Below are 21406 nucleotides of genomic sequence, written 5' to 3'. Positions count from 1 at the left end.
TGAGACACAAAAGATCCAGTTTCTGCAGACATCATTAATGCCTGAGAGTCACTCCCTTTGCAGGGGTGGGAAACATGTCTTACAGCCATTTTAAAAGGGGGAGAAGAAGTTTACTCCTCCACCAAACTCAAAAGCTCTGCTTTTTCCTAACAAATGCTGCTGACTACAGATTTGTGCAAGCTGATGGGCAATGGCTGAAATGAAAGGATTTCTTTTACTTTCCATCAGCTAAATTATACTTTAATAACTGTTGCTCTTTAATCCATGAGTGTTGAATCATTTATATGAAATATGTCACAGGAAGTGAAAAAGTTAAAGTGCCTTCATTCTTTATTCATTTCCCCTTCACTCTGTTCCCCTCAAAAGGAATAGACGTCAGCAGACCTCATAAGGTGCTGCCTGATTTAAGTCTTACATGTCTGCTCTGTTACTCCTGGAACCATGTAGACTGGAAACTGAACTTGAGTAAATATGTTTATATTATCTAACTCAACCATACAGACACTTTGATCAACAAGATACTACAACATGAAACAAAACCGAGAATAATGATACATTTGTTAACCCAAGTATCAGGAATATATTCCTAACTTCATCTGGCTAACAATAATTAGCCAACTTTTTAAAGAAATAATTCTTAAGAACCTCTTTTTCCAACATATGACAACAGAAATCTGCATCAAACACTTTTCTTGGCCAAGTCCTGCCATATTATTAACTGATTTTTATAATAAGGTTACCCAACATTGGCAATACTAAATACTAATAAACAGCCTTGTGCTGTGCTGTGCTTAGTTACTCAGTCTTGTGTCTGAGTTTTTGTGAATCTATGGACTGTAGCCCGCCAGGCTCCTCGGTTGATGGGATTCTCCAGGCAAGAACACTGGAGTGGGTTGCCGTGCTCTCCAGGGGATCTTCCCAACCCAGGGATTGAACCCAAGTCTCTGGCATTGCAGGCAGATTCTTTACCATCTGAGCCACCATGGAAGCCCAATAAACAGCCTTATTTAGACCAAAATAAAATACGTGAAGTATGTTTTTATAAGTTAGAATATTTCTCTCTGCTTAGAGTGATCGATGGCTATCCCAAAGTTACCAGTCTTTCAAGAAGTGAACCTTAAAAAAGACCGATTTGAGAGAGTGAAAAGTGACAGAGAAGAGAGTATGAACTCAACTTCCACTGTGCATTAACTGCCCAAGGTTATGCATCCAGGAACGGCAGAGCCAGGCTTCAAATGCAGTCCTGTGAATCCAAAGCCCAGGTCTTCCTACTGTCCCCAGGAATAAAGTCACTTTGGCTTTAACTTTCTTAATTAAATTTCAAGACCTCCCCAGTAGCTCAGTGGTAAAGAGTCTGCAAGGCAATGCAGGAGGCGCAGGGGCAATGGGCTCGATCCCTGGGTTGGGAAGATCCCCTGGAGGAGGGCGCGGCAACTCACTCCACTCTTCTTGCCTGGACAGAGGAGCATGGCAGGCTACAGTATATGGGGTCACAAAGTGTCAGATACGATTGAAGCAACTTAGCATGCATGTACTCAGACACGGCAAGAACTACTCACTCTTAAGAGTTTTGAGAGGTTCAACAACTCACTGAAATCAAAAAGAGAGTTTACTGAAAACATTTTCATTTACAGAAGCACGGGCCTGAGTATCAACTAGTGATTCCAAACTTTTCTATCATATCTGAGTCACCCGAGGCCTTATAAAACCTGCTCACAGGTCCTAATTTGGTAGGTCCGGGCTGGACCTGATTTGGTGGTTCTAGGCTGTATGTGGGGATGGTGTTTAGCTTGCCCACTGAGACATCTTGAAATATGATATGAATTTCCTGGAGGAATTTGGGAAGAAAGCCCCTTGACATTTACATGACATCTTTGCTATGGTGTCTTGAGCCCCTGCCCTGCCTGGTCCAACACACAGCCTTGAGCTGCCTTATCACCCCAGGGGCTGCCCTGCCACTGACCTGCAGCTGCCTCAGGAGAGAGGGCTATCAGGAGAGCCATGCGGAAAACCTGTGAATGTCAGCAGCTAGTGTCAGACTTTATTTTTTGGGGCTCCAAAATCACTGCAGATGGTGACTGCAGCCATTAAATTAAAAGATGCTTAGTCCTTAGAAGAAAAGTTATGACCAACCTAGATAGCATATTGAAAAGCAGAGACATTACTTTGCCAACAAAGGTTCATCTAGTCAAGGCTATGGTTTTTCCTGTGGTCATGTATGGATGTGAGAGGTCTGTGAAGAAGGCTGAGAGCCGAAGAATTGATGCTTTTGAACTGTGGTGTTGGAGAAGACTCTTGAGAGTCCTATGGACTGTAAGGGGATCCAACCAGTCCATTCTGGAGGAGATCAGCCCTGGGATTTCTTTGGAAAGAATGATGCTAAAGCTGAAACTCCAGTACTTTGGCCACCTCATACTAAGAGTTGACTCATTGGAAAAGACTCTGATGCTGGGACGGATTGGGGGCAGGAGAAGAAGGGGATGACAGAGGATGAGATGGCTGGATGGCATCACTGACTCGATGGACGTGAGTCTGAGTGAACTCCGGGAGTTGGTGATGGACAGGGAGGCCTGGCGTGCTGTGATTCATGGGGTCGCAAAGAGTCAGACACGACTGAACGACTGAACTGAACTGATCTGAAGTAGCAAAGACTTCTGCAGAGTTCCCCAGGGCTGGGGTCAGCTCAGAGCCTTCCTGGGTGACAGCAGCAGAGAGAAGCAACTTTGAAATTCCTGTGCCTCCTTCCTGCCTGGAGGTAGATTTCAGTGAAACCTTCCACACCACACAGGCTTGACAGCGTGCGTTCTCTTCCCCCAGGTGCTTAGAAAGGCTCTACCTTGCGATGGCTGGGAATGTTGGAAGGATCTGCCCAGGATGGAGGAGGACTGTTTTACTCTGTGGTTACTTAATGACCATCGTTCAACCAACATTTCATCAAAACTTCCTACGTGGCAGGCACTGGGCTAAGTCTGGGGCACACAGTCACGATCAAGACCAATTCTGCCCTCATGGGCCTCCCGTGATGAGTTCCATCTCCCCACTGGGCAGCTCACAGCCTGTCCTCTGGATCAATCTGCTCTGCTAAACTCAGTTCAGCTCTGATTAAAATCCACCCATACCACCTCCTCTATCACCAAATATTCAAAGCTCAGTTCAGAGCTCTTGGGTCTAAGGGGAGAGGGTCATTTCCTTTAATGTGAATTTAAGAGGTAAGCCACCTCTGAGCATTTTTGCTAAAAAGGATAAATCTTTCCAAAAAAAAAAAAATGCTTGGAGAAACAAAAAGAAGTGTGGGTGCTGCTGTTTCTATGCCGAGACAGAGGCCTGCCACGGCCAGAAACTGCAACAACCCCAACTCTCAGACAGAACCCTTCTGACATTTACTGCAACAGCCCTTTATAAAGCTGCTGGCCTTGTCGATGACAGAGGAGTGACACACACCTTCCCCTGGCCAGAGGCACAGATCACAGCACTCGGTCACAATTAAGAATTACAACTGGGGTCCAGTTTGCTCTGAACTTCAGAGGAACCTAAGACAACTTAGTGGCGACATATTTTAAATTCAGATGCACTGACCTGGCCCATTGTAAGATTCACCTTCCTTAAAATGTCTGTTTCTGGAATATGGGGCAGGGTGCTTGGGACTTGCAAGGTGAGGACACCACTTTTGCGGGGATGGAACTCCAGGTTAACCCAGGTCCAGGACTCCCAGGTCTTCTGCTAATGAGCTGTGTGGCTTTGGATCATTCGCTTAACTTTTCTGACCTTCAGTTTTCTATAAAATGGGACAAGTATTGACTAGCAAACCAGTTCACAAGTCTTTTACTTTTATCCAGAGGTGGCAAAAGGAAGAAATGCTTGGTAAGGGCAGGGCTATTCAGAATGTCAGCTGATGTGTGCAGGGGCCAAAGCCAAATAGCCTGAACCATCTGGGGGAGAAGTGGCCACCTGAAACTTCACAGAGAGACCACGAGAAATTGGGACAGGAGCCCAGGCTTCCTGGCAGGCCACACTTAGTCAAACGTGAAGTGGCAGAGCTCAACTGACTACAAAATGTGTGGAGATAAAATGGAAAAATGAGTCATCAGTAATACATCAGAAGCAGAAAGGGGAGTTAACAGAAATTAAGTTCCAATCCAACGGTGCACGCTGACAGAGAAGTCACTGGAGAAATCTCTAGTTGTGAACAGATGCCAGTGAAACCTGCATTCCCTCTTCTATCACACTCACAGTCGAGGAGACTGGACCTACCTCTATTCCTGCCACCATCACCTGAACTCGGGTCCTCCCATCACACACCTGGGACGTCTATAAGGCAAGTCACAGCTGTCCTGGCCCCGGGTCTCTCCTGGCTTCAGTTCCTCCTGCAGACCCTGTGAGGCTCCCCAGAGCACCTCCACGATCTTGTGTCTCATCTGTTTAAAAAGGAGCCTCCCGAGAAGGATAAAGGACAAAATCTACGTCTCTGAATATTAAAGCCCTAAACATCTTGACCAAAGCTGTCTCCTCTGTCCTTACCTCCTGCTACTAGAACTCCCTATTCCAGGGGCATCTGGACTCCGTCTCAGGGTCTTTGGTCAGGTGACTCTTTCAGTCCGATGAAGAGAACCCACCTGTCCTTCAAGGCCCAGCTCAGTCCTTCTTCAAGTGAAAGCTGCCCAGACAGACCCCTCTACTGCACAGGAAAATCCTGTCTGTGAATTGAGCACCGGGGTCTGTAGCTGAGATGTGGCGTGCTCCAGACAACACCGTGGAGATGTCGTCTCTGGTTCACCACCCACCCCTTCTTTCGAAACCATCGAAGCAGACTTGGCTGCCACCACTGTAGGGAAATGGCTCGTCAAAATGATGGCTGACGCTAAATGCACCATGGTCAGTCCCGACTTCTCACCTGACGTCACCCACCCCACTTCCCCAATCCTTTCTCCAGGTGGCTCTCAGGTCACAGCTCTTGGTGTCTTCCCAGGCGGCAGGGGCTCCTTTTCTGTTTTCTCTCCCCGACCTGCCCAGATCCCCAAAGTGGAGGGTTCTTGGGCTCAGTTCCAGACTCCCTTTTCTTCTCTATCTCCACTCACTTCTTGGGTGACCTCGTCCAGTCTCAAGGCTTAAAAACCTCCCATCTATGACAATGTTCAAGTTTATAGAAACATTTCCTATCTCTCTCCTGAGCTCTAGATAGTCACTGTCTATTCACTGCCTCCACTCAGGTGTCCAATGGAGATTTCAAACTAAACAAATGCCCAAACAAACTGATTTTACACCAGAGTTGCAACTCCATGCTTTAGTGAAAAACATTACAATTGTTCATGGTGTCTCTCCTCTTCCTCTCACTCCTCACATTGTGTTCAAATCCTATGGAATCTACGCTTTTACTAGAATCAGAACCCGGCCACTTCTCCCACCTCACATCCACTGCCCTGGTCTCGGCTTCCACTTCTGCAAGAAACATTCCATCATTGCTCCACTCAAAACCCTCCAGAGTTTCTATCTTACCTCAATAAAATTCTAAAATTGCTCATGAAATCTCATATTTTGGTGCATGGCTACTTCTCTGCTTGCTTCTGGTTACCCTCCCTGCTCAAGGGGTCCCACCCACACAGCCTCCCTGTCTCTCTCCGCGCATCCATGGCATATTCCCACCCACCGGGCTCTCATCCTGCTTATGTGCAGAGGTTCTCCCCTAACCCATGATTCCTGCCATCCTTCTGGGTCCCTTATAAATGTCATGCAATCTGTGAGGGTTCCTGGATCGTCCAAACACCCTGCCCCTTCTGCCCAGCTGCCCCCGCCCCACCCAGGGCTGGCTGCGAGTCGCTCCGCAGCCCGTGTCCTCATCGTGCGTCTGTTCCCTGTTTGCTGCCTGTGTCTCCCTAAGAAAACCTCAGTTCTGTGTGGATGGGGACTTGCTGGATTCACTGTCTTCCCCAGGCCTCAAGCAGTGCTTACTTGAGCAGGCATGAAATGAATCTTGGTTCAATAAATAAGATCAAGTTTTACCATTTAGATCATTAAAAGCATATTACTAGGGAAACTGGTATGAAACTTGGGAATCAGGTGAAACGTACTAGATAAAGCAACTTGGATGGGAAATACATTTCTCCTCATACTTCTCATGCAAAACACTTGCAGATTGTTTCTCCAATGTGCACATCTATCGATACAACATGGAAGCGACCTTCTGACCCTTGATCTACATCATAAACAAGGCCAAGGGGACTAAACCATGAAAAGCACCCAACGGAGGGATCTGAAAAGGGCTCAGTCTCCTGACCCTTTTTAAGTATCCCCTTCTTTTTAGGGGATAAATAGACATTTTTAGAATTGTCTTGCTTACACAGCACCTAAACAAAAGGCAAACCTGTGCTGAGCTCAATGAAACCCTTGAGATTTAACTGACTGTCCCATTTTACAAGTGTGCGGCATTGATGCCCTTCTAAGCTGCTGTGATCTCTAGCCCACTGTGCTGCACGGAGCCAGAGTCTCCAATGCAATGCTACAAGGAAACACAGAATCTGGGTGAAGATGCAGGGGCTCTCGCCTTCCTAAGGAGCTCCCTGGGCTCCTAGAGAGAGCGCTCTCTTCAGTCTGTGTGGTCTGGACTGCCTGCGCGGTCTGTGTGTCCAGGGCTTTCGATCTGAAACACTGCCCAGACGCTGTCTTGACAAGGGCTCAGGCCCTGCATTGCTGGGATGAGGGGCAGAAAACAAAGGAGCTGTTTTGGCAGGGAATCCAGAAGGCCTGGGGGAGGATCTGGGCAGCTGAGGGGGGCTTAGGTTTAAACTGGGAGGTGGATTACTGGGCTGATGTGAACAGTGGGATGTGGAAACAGATGTAGACAAGTGATCCATCTGCAACAGCCAGCTGGGGGTGTGCCCTGTGGTTCCTGTCCTCGGTGGGAAGAGATGGAAAGTTCAGGGCAGACAGCCTGGGACTGCCAGAACTGATGCACTAAAGAGACTGGGCCAGGATCGTATTCTTTAAATGAAGCTCTTCCATTTTGGTTTTGGTAGACAGTCACCTTAGAAGAGCTGTCGAGTGTATCCCCTACTGTGTCTGATCATGGACCTTTGTCACGAGGCTCAGCCAACACTGCCCTCAAACTGTGCTGCTCGGATACGGCAGATGTCATTAATATGCACAAGGGTATACCCATCAGGCCCGCCACTGACATTTTAGAGAACGCCAATCAGAAGAACCAGAGCAATTCTGGCATGGAACCAAAATCAGGGGCTCACGTGGAGGTCACAGTCTCTCAAGCTACCCTCCATGCCTCTCTCTGGGCCAAAGGAATTAGTTCCATAGTGTTGGGTCCAGAAGGCTCTCAGTCTGCTCTAGTTTGCTCTTAAAATCAACCTCACAGGATGAAAAGTGGCAGGGTGGCAGCTTAAGATACCTGGGCACATGGGGCAGCAGCTGCCTTCCACGTTGATGGGCTCGACGCAGGGCAGTGGCGGGCAGCTGACGGTGGAGCAGAGGGTCTGGCCCTGCAGGCAGTAGCAGTGCGTGCAGCTGTCGATGTCCCAGCGCTCCTCGTCAGCGTAGGCCTTCCCGCTGAAGTGGCACACCACCTTCTTTGGGATTGTGTCCTCTAGGGAAAAAAGAGGACACACGGTGGAGTCACTCCATGTGACAAGCACAACTTTTCAACATAGTTGAGGCGTAAAGGGGATAGCACCGCGCAGTCACGGCACGCTCTGGGAGGCCCAGCGCTGGGTGAAAGCTCCGCTTCCCCAGTCCCCTGGCTCAGCAGACTCGTCGGAACACTCATCTTGTGGCCCGAACCTGCTCAAGGGCCATCCAGGCTGACGCAGGGTGGTAATTATAGCAGCCAGCCAGGAAACGTACTCACTGGCCAAGAGTCATTGGACTGCCATCACAAAACATAAAAACTCAATCATTGGACGGCTGAACATGCCACGTGGAAAACTAAAACACAAATAGGTAGGGGACGCGTTCAGAGGTTTTGTTCCATGTGGAAAGAGATTAAGAAGTCCAGCTGAGTATCCTTATAGAAACAACTTCCATCTCTAGTTACTCTCTGTAACGAGATGATGCAGGCGAGGGGAAGGAATGACGATGGCCTCTCCCAGGAAGCCGGCAGGTTTCCTGCGCTCTCCCGCAGGGAACTCAGACTGAGATAACCATTTCCTTCATCTTACAGGAATGCTGGATGCATTTCCCTCTCATCAACCAGGACATTCCTACTTCAAAAACAACCTTATTTCAATCTATTATTTCCAGCAAAGCATGGTTTGTGAAAACAATACATTTTTTAAGAGTCAGTTTTTGTATATAAGAATTTACACAAAACTGGCTCAGTCGTGTCCAACTCTTTGCAACCCTATGGACTGTAGCTCCTCTGTCCACAGGGATTCTCCAGGCAAGAATACTGGAGTGGGTTGCCATGCCTTTCTCCAGAGGATCTTCCCAACCCAGGGACTGAACCCAGGTCTCCTGCACTGCAGGCGGATTCTTGACCATCTGAGCCACCAGGCTGATGTAAGAATTTACAGTGTAACACATTCTGCTTTTTCCTCTGTCCTTGTATCCTCCTTCCCCCAACCATTTCCTTGAAAGTTCCTTTCTCTTTGATTCAACACCTTCTCCTGGTTTATCTGAACTTATTTCTAGTGGTCACATTCCCTCCAGAACTCAGAGTGAGGCCCAATGACCAGCAAAGCAGAGATGGGGTCACTCAATGGAGAGACACAGGATGGGGTGGGGCAGCCCCTCCCTGTCACTGGCCAGGCTGATAACGGGACGACTTATACTAACCTGGGGAAATTCTATGCTCAGCTTCTACTGGCAGCTCCACTCACCACTGCATGCATGCTAGGTTGCTTCAGTCATGTCCGATTCTGTGACCCTATGGACTGTAGTCCTCCATGCTCCTCAGTCCATGGGCTTCTCCAGGCAAGAATACTGGAGTGGGCTACCATATCCTCCTTCAGGGGATCTTCCTGACCTAGGGATCAAACCTGCATCTCTTATATCTCCTGCATTGGCAGGCAGGTTCTCTACCACTAGCACCACCTGGGAAGCCCATCACCACTGGTCACTAGTTAATGAAAAACCTGAGAAGCATCTGGAAGGAAAGTTCCTTAGGAAAGAAGTGGGGTGGGGAGCTCAGTTTCTCCCTGGAAGGCATGTAGGAAGGTCTGGCCAGAGCGGTGTTTGCTGCCCAGGCACAAAGGACAGAACTCACAATGCCTGAGGGGCAAGGAGGGACACTTCTGTGCAGGGTACCAGGCCCACACCCTCTGCAGTCGAGTGTTCCCGGGAGGCTGGAATTGCTCTGTGAGCAGCCAGCAGGAAGCTTCCCATGGAGCTCTTCCAGAGAAGGATCCCAGGCCGAAATAGTCTTTGGAATCCATACTCTCTTACCAATCCCTCAAGCATATGCCCCTGATGGATGGCACCAATAATGTCTCATGACTCTAATATTTTGTGTGGCCAAAGACAGAAGTTTCGCTCAATAATGGAGTGTTATAAGTAATAGTGGAAATGAGACTGTCAAGTATTTAAATGCATAATCTCTCTGCTTCCCAATATTTTTCACTATTTCTGTCATTATTGTTGCCTGAGGTTCAGTAAGGAAGACAGTTAAGTTCTAGTTGTAAAAATTCCACAGCAATAAGAGAAGAGACTCTGTATGATTTCAATATCTTTAGACCATGAATTTTTTGTACCTTTGTTTTAATCCCTGGATATGTTCCAGTATCTCTAGTTTACAGTCTGTGGGAACTTGATTTTGTATCCTGCTATTGTGTGAAAAAAAAAAAGTTCTAGTTGTAAGCAGAAATTTTTTCAATATCTCTTTAAAAATGTATTTCATTGTATCTGGGAATATTCCATAGAAAGGGCTCTGGTGCATGGACCAGTAAGCTTAAAAATTCATTTGGAGGCTTTCATATCAAACTCATCGCAGAAGTTTTCACTAATCTGAAATCCTTAGAGGAGGTGATTTTATTAAGATACCCAAAATGTACACAGCGAATGGCTGAGCAGAATCACTTAATGAACTTAATTCAAGTAATACACTGACCTCGAGCCAACACTTGATTGAGGACATTAAATTTGCCATCAAATCTATAGAGTCTATTATGCAGAGGATTCTTTATGAAAGGAAGCATTCCTTCATAAAGCAATATTACTGATTACATTTTCCATACACCTTGCAACAGCTCACATGATGGACCAATATCACTGCATAAAACTGAGTAATGCATTACGGTGCAAGAACCTTCGAGGAGAAGGCTACAATGCTCACCTCATCTCGTCCATCACTTTATCTACTTTGTGTTTCTCCTCCTAGAGGTATTTTGCTAGTTCTTTTCTTAGAGAAGAGGCAGAAGACAATGAGAAAGAGCCACAGGAAGGATGAGGAGTCATTTTAATAAAAGAAGTTCATCTCAAGGCCAAGCACTGGTCTGTATTTTCTTAAGATCGAGGCAAAAACACCCATCACATCTTAAGACATTTAACTAATTAACGCTAATACAAGTCAGGTTAAAATTATCTATAATATTAAGATATTAAAATAGTAATTGTGTAAACATTATAAAGACATTCATTCATTTATTCTACAAACATACATCATCAATGGGGAAAAAAGGCAGGACCTGGACCCTGAGCCAGAGGACTGAGCAAAAGTGGGGGAGAAAGGCTATGGTGACTGGGACTCCTCACCAGGTACCACGCAGCAGCCACTGTTTCGTGAATTCAACGCGGAGCTGGAGAACACAACTCAGGGGGCGGAGCAACTAACTCTGCTGGGAGAACTGGGAGAGGCTTTGCCCAGGATTTGATGTTTTAGTTTTATTTGAGAGATGAGCAGAAGATGAAGAAGCTGGAAGGAAGGGTACTGAAAGCAGACAGTGGTGTGCCCAAGAGCCTGCCCCACTAGAAGGACAGTTGAAGGTGTCAGGGGGGCAGGCAGGACGGCTGCAGATGAAGCGGGGGTCAGATTGTAAAGGGCCACGAAGAACGATGACAGATTTAGATCCTTCCTGCATTGCAGGGGAGGGGCCTTAATCAGTTTTGTCTTCAAGAAGAGAACCCTGGAATATGACAGTTGCTGCTGCTAAGTCGCTTCAGTCGTGTCCGACTCTGCGCGACTCCATAGACGGCAGCCCACCAGGCTCCCCCGTCCCTGGGATTCTCCAGGCAAGAACACTGGAGTGGGTTGCCATTTCCTTCTCCAATGCATGAAAGTGAAACGTGAAAGTGAAGTCGCTCAGTCGTGTCCAACTCTTTGAGACCCCATGGACTACAGCCCACAGGCTCCTCCGCCCTTGGGATTTGCCAGGCAAGAGTACTGGAGTGGGGTGCCATTGCCTTCTCTGGGAATATGACAGCACAGAAGCCTAAATGGGATTAGGAAGATGGGAATATGGGATTAGGAAGATGGGATGTTCTACGGGCCTGGAGTGATGTGGAGACAGAGATGGTAATGCGGAGACAGAGATGGTGAGAGGCAAAACGAGGTTTAGAGCGATTTCTAAGAAACAGTGGTCAGGATATGGATGGGGGGAGGGACAGAGGCGTGAAGGATGACTCTGTTTCCTGAATGGGAAGTGATGCAGAAGTAATTCCAATGTATGAGTCACTTTCCTGCTTTAAGAAATAAACAGCTGGTGAGCCTTTCAAGGACCTCGTCAAGCCTTATCAAACCAGATATTCCAGTGGGTCAATCAGCGGTACAGCGGTTAACCTTCAAACTCTTTGCTTTTCTGTATGAACACAACCATGAAGCTGCCTCTAGGGCAGAACTGATTTGGGGCTCAACAAGTAAAAGTGGTGCCGACAAAGGTCAAGGCTATGGTTTTTCCTGTGGTCATGTATGGATGTGAGAGTTGGACAGTGAAGAAACCTGAGCACCAAAGAATTGATGCTTTTGAACTGTGGTGTTGGAGAAGACTCTTGAGAGTCTCTTGGACTGCAAGGAGATCCAACCAGTCCATCCTAAAGGACATCAGTCCTGAATAGTCATTGGAAGGACTAATGCTGAAGCTGAAGTCCCAATATTTTGGCCACCTGATGCAAAGGGCTGACTCATTAGAAAAGACCCTGATGCTGGGAAAGACTGAAGGCAGGAGGAGAAGGTGACAACAGAGGATGAGATGGTTGGATGGCATCACTGACTCGATGGACATGAGTTTGAACAAACTCCTGGAGTTGGTAATGGACAGGGAAGCCTGGCGTGTTGCAGTCCATGGGGTCACAAAGAGTCAGACATGACTGAGCGACTGCCTGACCTGAAGTAAAAGGGGACACGTTTTAGTCCCCAGTGGTGAAGATGTGGGGTAACAGGCAAAGCTGGCAGTACCCCTCATGTATCTTTGCAAACCTTAAACTTCCTTGATCAAATAATTCTATTTTCAGTCAGCTGTCCCAAAGAAATAATCAGAAAAGACCTCAAATAGGTTGTTTACATAGACGTCCATCACAATATTATTTATAATAGCAAGAAATTAGGGGTGAAAAAAAAAACGTGTGTCCAACAACTTGGGACTACTGAAATGACTCATGGTACAATCGGATATGAAAGAATACTGTGCAGCTATTAAAATGCATCATGTGTAGTATAAGCTCAATCACAAAAAGAAAAATTTAGAATTGTCTAGAAAGAAATAAAAATGTTAACAGTAAGTAACCATTAGAACCAAGGGTGAATTTTTCTTTTCTTTTTTTTTTTCCTGCAATGATTATGAGTTACTCTTGATAAAGGCAAAAATATTAAATTATCTCAAACAGACATGTCCATGCATTATCCACCTGCCCCCTTATCCCCAACACCGCCTCTCCCACCCCGACACACACACACACACACAGATACACATACACTGAAGGAAACAGCTTAGTCTAAGCCTGCTTCTAAAGAATATGGTCACATGTGTGGTGCTTTCTGAAGGCTGCTGACCCACTCTGAGGAATTTCAATGGACTGCGAGAAAAGAAATGAAACCATGGAAGACATGCCAGAGATCAAATGCTCAGCTGCAGCATAACTTGGTGTCTCTGTAACTACTCAATCAGTAACTTACTGTATGATATCACTGTCCCAAGGAGTATTCATAAAATGATAAAAGCAGAGAAACTACTCTGGCTGTCTTGGAAGGCAATGGGTTGAATGAATGAAGAATTTTGACTACATATTAGATGAAACTAAACTTTCTCACTTGATTTTGTTACAAAAATAAGTCTTTTTCTAAATTCAAGGAAGATGAAGAGTTCACAGCAGCAATATGATGACAACGCAACAGTGAAAGCCACTGACTGGGACCAACACGCTGAAGCTGCAGCAGGCTCCATGCACGGGTGCTAAGGCAGCCAGGCTGGTGGAGCCCCAAGAGTTTCAGGGGTCATAATGAAGCTCTTCCCCTCCAGGGAGGGGGCTGACTACCATGGACCCAATATCCAGTTGCTTCTACCAATTTATCTCTATCCCATTCAAGTTCTCAGCACATTGTCTTGGAAACATCTCACCTTCAACTTCAGTTCATTTTCAACAGAATTAACTTTGACTTGAGGTCAGGAAGCTCTCTTATTAGGTTCAAACAATGGGTGTAGGCGAGGGGTGGGCAGATGCCAGTCAACTGCTGGTGGAAAGCAGGAGCTGAGAATGCAACTCTCACTGGGGCTTCCCAGATGGTGTAGTGGTAAAGAATCCACCTGCCAATGCAGGAGACCCAGGTTCTTTACCACTGAGCCGCCTGGGAGCTCTACCTAACAGCTCCCTCTCTTACCCTCCCAGGAACACACAGAGCCCTCTTCCTGTGGTCTTGACTAAGCCTGGGCCTCTCTGAACATTGGACGGCTTTGGGGCTCTCCAGCTTTTCCAGGTGGAGGTCAAGCTGAATCCAACGTGCTGACCTGGGGCGAGCCATGGTTAGCAGTGGACAGTTTACATCAGGGCCGGCCGGCCAGAGAATGCGGACTTCAGTCCAGGACAAGCCCCATTTTCTTTTTTTAAAAGAAAAAAGCTCCCCTGATGCTTGCAGGGGGTGGTTTTCTGTGATATCCTCAAATCTGATCAGTTTGAGTACAAAATCAGTATCTTTCATAACAGTACAGTTTGTTTCTTCAAACATGCTTTAAAACAAAGCTACACTTAAGATGTGCGTTGGTCACCACTCTGTGGAATTTTCATGTGAAATAAATGAGGACTCCTGTTTTTGAAAAAAGCCTTGACTAATTTTTTCCAGGGTGGCTGCTATGTGGCCCAGATTAGACTAGATTTTAGTTAATTAGATTTTTGGTTAATGAGGCTTTATAGAAATATCTTTTCTTTAGACCAAATTTCATCTGAAAAGCCAATGATCTAAACAGAGGCCTGAAAATATGTTGTGAATTTCAGTTTCACTGATGGATCCCGGTGCTATTTCTTTTTTTTTAAATTGAAGTACAGCTGATTTATAATGTTGTGTCAATCTCAGCCGTACAGCAAAGTGACTAAGTTTTACATATACATACATTCATTTTTAAAAATATTTTTTTCCATTATGATTTATCCCAGGAGATTGGATTTAATTCCCTGTGTTATACAGTAGGAGCTTGTTGTTTATCCATTCTAAATGTAATAGTCTGCATCTACTAACTGCAAATTCTAGTCCAACACCCCCCCCACACCCCACCCCCCCCCAGCCCCTGCCCTCTTGGGAACCACAGGTCTGATCTCTACATCCGTGAGCCTGTTTCTGTTTCATAGATAGGTTCATTTGTGTCAGAGTTTAGATACTACATAAAAGTAATATCATAAAATTGTCTTTTTCCATCTGACTTCATTTAGTATGATAATCTCTAGGTCCATCCATGTTGCTGCAAATGCCTCTATTTCTCACATGCTCACTTCTTTTCTTGGGTGGATCACGTCCTCCCATGGCACCTTTGGGTCAATTTGAGAAAAGCTGTCAAAAAATTTTAGAAACGACGTGATTTACAGGGAGATATGGTGGCTAATTTACCCGATTTGAGGTTATAAATAATCAATAAAGTCATTGTAGTTTTTTGGGGAAAACAACACAGCCTAATTGAAAGTCCACATCAAAGCATTTTAAGTTTTAAGATTGAAGAGGGATATAGAAATAGAGACATGGGACCTATCCAACTAAAAGCATCGAATGGTTTATATCTGGTTATCGAGTGGGTTGTGCCAGTTCATTCTGTTGTATTCATGACTCCAAATAGCTGCTTATGCTGACAGTCACATTAGGTTTATTCTTCCATACCTAATAATAATCATAACCTCCACTCATTGACCGCCTACTCTGTCCTGGGCACGGTGCTAACCAAGCTTTTTGTTTTTTGTTTGTTTGGCTGTGCTGCAAGGCTTGTGGGGTTCCTAGTTCCCTAATTCGCCAGAAACTGAACCCAGGCCCTTGGCAGTGAGAGTAGAGAGTCCTAACCACTGGACCACCAGGGAATTCCCTAATGGAGCATTTTTTACGAGTCAATTTCACATGCTTTCCACAACCCAATGGAACAGGGTATGCTGGAATTCCACAGAAAACCGAGGCACAGAAAAAATAAGTAACTTGTGCAGAATGCATGGCTAGGAAGTGGCAGGGCCAGAAGGGGAACCACACGCACCTCCATAGCTGCACACCGTCTTGCCTGCTGTGTTCCCAGTGGGATAACCCTAGGGGGGGGCATGTTCCTGGGCAGGGATCTGGGCCACACAAATAAAAGTGGCTACTGCTCATGACTCTGGAGAATGGGCACATGCTTCTTGCTCCAACATGTGATGAGGCTGGAGGTCTTTATAACTTCCCTGACGGCTCAGCAGGTAAAGAATTCGCCTGCAATGTAGGAGACATAGGTTCGATACCTAGATTGGGAAACTCCCCTGGAGGAGGAAATACTGGAAATGGCAACTTCTTCCAGTATTCTTGTCTGGAAAATCCCATGGACAAAGGAGCCTGGCGGGCTACAGTCCATGGGGTCACAAAGAGTTGACTGAGCATGCACATTATGTCTTTGTCTTCAAAGGTAGATTACCCTGCAACTGACTGTATCAGACATCAGCACAGTCCTGACAAGACTGGAGATACAGTGGCTACTGAGGACTCGTGGTTCTTCTCAGGATAATTCCTATTTAACACTCCTCTCTCTCTCAAGGAAGAGGATTAGAGAAGAATGTTCCAAGGAAAACGTGAGGTATGACACTAGTATAATAAGGCTTATTTTTAAAACAAACACATTAGGAGCTATATACCCAAACAAACGTGATGCCCTTCTAAAACAGTCATTGTCAAAAGCTACAAACATACTCCAGCAGTACTGCCCTCGCTCCATATGGCTTTGGAATTTTTCTTCCTCAAGGACATCCAGAGTCAAATTTTGAAACAAGCAAGGAAGACTGTTACTATTTTATGGCCACTCCTTGGTTGAGGTCAGCTTTGGTATTTGGTTCCTCAGGTCTGGCCTTTACCTTATCCACCAGATTGGTTTGAAATGACTTTTAGCCTCTATCAGAAAGAAAGGTCCCTCCCTGCTAGAGGATGGAGGCTAATTCTGCATCAGTATCAGCATTGTGAGTAGCAGGGTGGGTGTTTAACTCACGGCACGATCAGACATACATCTTACATTTTTGGATTCAAACAGAAGAAACATTATCTTGCATTCTGTCTGACTACAATAAAAGATATGTGATCTCTTTCAGTGATCGAGTTTGGAAAATTTGGTGTGGTTTTTCTTTTTTTCCCCTTTTTCTTGATTCTGGTTATATGAAAAGAGAGGAGGAAGAAGTGATAAGATTTTGAAATGTGAACTCCTTTTGAACCGACCTCTCCCACCGCCTGAACCTTGCTGTTTCACTTCTTTTTAAGATAAGAAAAAAGGCTTACCAGGCCATTAAAAGTTGGATTTTGCTTCTCCTCTTGAGCTATTTTACTAATTACACCATAAAGCTAATTAACAGCTGGGGAGAAACCTAGATACTAAAATTAGGTCCTTTTCCTCCTCTCTAAAAGTCCAACGTAGTCTCTCAGGGGCCACTGGTGCAGCGTCAGGTGCTGCTCTGAATCTGACCATGGTGAAAAGAAAGGAGTTTCAGACTCCCTACGCCTTTCCTCTGGCAAAGGTTATAAAAAGTAAAATCTGCTAGAAACTGTATGACAGTTGGACTTTTCCATTTCTGCCAGGAGATAACTTCCCTACATAGGTGGTTCAGGTTCTAAATCTGGTTGTGGTAGGTCATGAAGTCAGAGTCTCAGTGTGGGAGTAACTTCCTGGGAGGAAGTTGGGCGGCTTTAGAAATGGCATCAGTTCTTTCAAATCTCCAGCGTACTATTTAGAGACCTGAAAAGTAATTTACTCTGGGATCCTCGTGGCCAAGAAGCTAAATGCAGCTCTTGCTTCTGGAGCAAGAAGTCCCATCAGAAGCATCCAGCCCAGCGGTGCAGTGGGTGCCCGTGCTCCCCACACCTCACTGTGGAGGGCGCCATTCTAGACACCGGGGGCGGGGACACGCAGGGCACACAGCGCGGGAGGCGGGGAGCGGGGCGTTTCTGCCCTCTGGGAGATTCCTGGATCCCAAGGATCTTAGTAGCTTTATGTGATTTCAGGTCCAAACACAGGTGCCAAATGACTTGGAAAAAACTGTGCCAACTCCAGGCCCTGCTAATAATAACACACTTCAAACTGATTTCTTAAGATTAAGGTTCGAGGAATTTAAAGAAAACTTTAGTACAATCATTTAGGCAGGTGGAGAAAGGTACCGGTTACACTGTGGGTAACGTAAGACGAGAAGTGAGAGTGGAAAAGTCGGCAAGCATTTCCACTGACATGGCTGAGTTAGGGGAGCACAGAGGAGGCGGAAACTGCTGGCTAACTTTCACAAAGCGCCGAGAACCTACTATGACCTTACATTTCACTCTCCCTTAGCTGACAGGACACTGTGATCCCTGCCCTGTGATATACTCTGCATTTTTATATCCCAAGCTGGGCACACTCTACGATGGAGAATCAGTGGAATGCGAGTGCCTCCTGTTGGAGAAACTAGCTTTTTTTTTTTCTTTTACATAAAGTGGAGATAAACAGAAATCATAACGAAAAAGGAATCTAACCAAATGAGCAGGTCACTAAGTGGAGAGATCTGTAGGCACAGAAGATGAAGACTGGTTTTGAACATGCTGGTCTGCTGGGCCTCCAAAGACTGACAAGGAGCACAGAAGCAGAACTCAATGAAGTCTTACTGAAAGCAGGTGCAAGCAGCCTAGACAATTTCAGTGAGGCAGAGATCTAACACAGTTACTCCATCAGCAAGTGATAAAGCTTTTGGCTAAAAATGCAAAAATAAAACTTACTGATTAATCTCAAAAACTGAGTACTTTAGCTTACAACTTTTAGCTTCTAACAAAATACTTGCTCTTAATTCACTTACATAGAAAGAAAAAACTGAGACAACTGGTCACAGCACTGCCATGTAGGCTGACTCTTACCTCCAATATACTGTGTTTTTTGGGGTTTTTTTTTTTTTTTTTTTGGCAGCAGAGGAGGGGCAGAGAAGGGTTATGGCAAGGAGAATGGTGGCTTGTACTCAAAGGTCCCGATCTCTATAATGTCTTCACTGCTGGAAAGGCAGATCTGCTCCTGGTTTTAAGACTTTTCCTGAAAGGCCCATTTCTGCTTTTATTTCTTGGGGTCGGAGTCCAGGTCTCTTTATAAAGGCCAAAAGAGCCTTTCAGGTTTCTTCAACATATTGGAAAGAATAGGTGCTGACATAGGTTCCAAGTTAACAGAGAAATTATAAACTTTGCTGAGTTCCTACCAAACCAATAAATGCAGCGATCTCTGATTCTTGCTGCATGCAAAGAGGAGGGACTTTCTCAGCGATAGAACTTATTCATCCTTGTATAAGCATGTTATGGGTTGATTAAACACCTCCTGGATAGAAGTTCAAGGAAACATTCCATTTCGAACTTTAAAGAGTATAAAGATTGACTCTTCTCTAGATTAAGAAAACTCTGAAGTAGAAGCCAGTGGGCTTCCCAGGGTGGTCAGTTTCTGCACCAGAGAAGTTTCTGTACTTACAGGAGGTGCTTCATCCCATTAGAGCCTGAGCTTGGTCAGTCTGCAGACTGACTTCAGGTCTGATTGCATTTTGTCACTGAAATATAATCCTGTTAAAGGGGGTCCTCGCCCCTCATTAGAGGGTGCACAATCAGGGCTGGCCCCCTGGGCAGAAATCAGAGGCAAAAGGCACCTGCTAATATTCTGCAAAGACCAGTGCCAGTCTCTCTTCCATGCAACAGACGTCTTTAAAATAAGAACACAGAGCCGAAGCTCAGATAAAGACATGCCACTCAGAAGTTTCCCCCAAGTTAACCAGAACAACTTGAATTTCTATTTACACAGCCAGGGGCCTGAAAAGGATATAGAAGTGAGAGGGGAAAGCTGCCTATGGGATAAGCAAGATGAGATGCTTCCTAGGGTGGAGGGCACCATCTAAACAAACTGAAATCAAACCCTGTTTATTTTTGTCACAACAACTTTAGACCAGTTCCAAAGTTAGTATAGCGCGTGACAACTGAATGTTACCCATCTTACACCCTCCAAACAATACACAGAAATGCATCCCGCTTTCCTTTTGCTCAAATCACTCGGCACTGTCTGTGACCACTGGGGTTGCAGAGCAGGGGCCCCAGGGAGCTAGAGCTCTGAAGAACATGCAGGAAGCACTTGGGTGCCTCCCCTGATAGTAAACACCATATTCTTTGCTTCCAGGAATCACAGCGGATCCTGTACAACGAGTCCACAGACTCCTCAAGTGGGACTAGCCTCTCAATGCAAATAGAAAAATAAAGGAGCTCCCTCTCTCTTCTGTGTGATGTCCAGAGGCATGGAAGGAAAGTGAAGCTCTGAGGCCTGGGGGCCAGGCACTGCTACCACCCAGCTGCAAAACAGACCTGCAGATAGCACGCTGCTTCCACTGGGGTCATGATAAGGTGACTGAGGGCATCATGGGCTATTTATTTAAGCTGGAAGTGTGCAGGATGAAGTATATCACCAAAGTGTTTTCTCAGAGAGTTGCGTCCTTCAGAAATTCATCACTGGGATGCGATATCCAGTTTCTCTTGCAGAAAGGTGGGAGCTGTATTTAGAGTGAGATATGAAGGGTCCCTGTGGTGTCTGTCACCTAGGTCAGGTGCACCACGTGTTCAGAGAGCTGTAACTCTGAGCCAATATATATTCATATCCTCTTTACCATTTTAAGGAGCTTTCACATACTGGGCTTCCCTGGTGACTCAAATGGTAAAGAATCTGCCTGCAATGCAGAAGATCTGAGTTTGATCCCTGGGTCGGGAAGATCCCCTAGGGAAGGGAATGGCTAACCACTCCAGTATTCTTGTCTGGAGAATTCCATGGACAGAGGAGCCTGGCAGGTTACAGTCCATGGGGTCACAAAGAGATGGACACGACTGAGCAACAAACAGACTTCACATATGTATGGACTTTTCATAAATATGGTGGCTCAGACAATAAAGAATCTGCCTGCAATGCAGGAGACCCAGGTTCGATTCTTGGATGGGGAAGATTCCCTGGGGAAGGAAATGGCTACCCACACCATTATTCTTGCCTGGAAAATCCTATGAGACAGAGGAGCCAGATGGGGTATAGTCCATGGGGTCAGAAAGAAGCCAGACACGATGGAGTGACTAAGCATGCATGCACATATGTGTATCACTTAATTTTCACAGAACTTTAATGAAGTATAGAACAATATTATTATTCTCATCTTATAGATGAGAAAACTGAGCAACAGTTGTCTTATCACCAAGACCTATAGGTAGAACGTGCCAGAGATGGGGTCATAACACCTTGGCTTTAAAGTACATTCTCTTCCCAACACAGAGAAGTTTTTAATTTTAGCAAAACATATTGAAGAAATAGCTGTGAAAAGTGTTCCAATGAAGATGCTAATATTATAGTGTGATGGGTTAAAAACGCACAACATTTAGTCCTATGGATTGTATATCTTAGAGACGCTGTATTAACTATTTCCCATTTGATTCTCGGACTGAGTTAAATACACAATAATCAACAGATGTTCCAAAGAGACAGTATTTATATTTATCTCTAAGAAAAGATACCTAAACAAATAAACATAAATCTAGGCAAAAACGAATGTAGTATGATAGACTGATATAAAGCACAGTCATTACCAAGTTGTAAGTCTTGGTAAGTCTCCTTACCAAGGAGAAATATTATTAATCATTTGCTAGTTAAGATCACTGTGGAGAGGAAATATAATGACACCAGTACAATTGAGTGCCAAGACAGCTGGACTCCACTTGAAAGCTCCAACTCAAATGTTAATATAAGACATATAAAAACATAAAAGTAGCTAATCTCTAATCAGACAGATGTTTTGATATAACCCACAAGAAAACCACTTTTTCATG

The 21406-nt window shown here is 45.4% G+C and overlaps 1 protein-coding gene across 1 annotated transcript in view; it reads right to left on the bottom strand.

Annotated features, from left to right (window-relative positions):
• The window catches only part of CRIM1 (cysteine rich transmembrane BMP regulator 1), a 207014-nt gene that overhangs the window by 6818 nt on the left and 178790 nt on the right, over nucleotides 1-21406 (bottom strand). Inside the window, exon 14 of the mRNA XM_055539793.1 lies at nucleotides 7394-7588. Coding sequence (XP_055395768.1) covers nucleotides 7394-7588 — 195 coding nt within the window. The remainder of the gene's footprint in view (nucleotides 1-7393; nucleotides 7589-21406) is intronic.

The sequence above is a fragment of the Bubalus kerabau genome, chromosome 11, assembly GCF_029407905.1.
Source record: "Bubalus kerabau isolate K-KA32 ecotype Philippines breed swamp buffalo chromosome 11, PCC_UOA_SB_1v2, whole genome shotgun sequence".
NCBI lineage: Eukaryota > Metazoa > Chordata > Mammalia > Artiodactyla > Bovidae > Bubalus > Bubalus kerabau.
The sequence above is the reverse complement of the archived record's forward strand: the minus strand, read 5'-3'. Positions and strand labels throughout refer to the sequence as shown.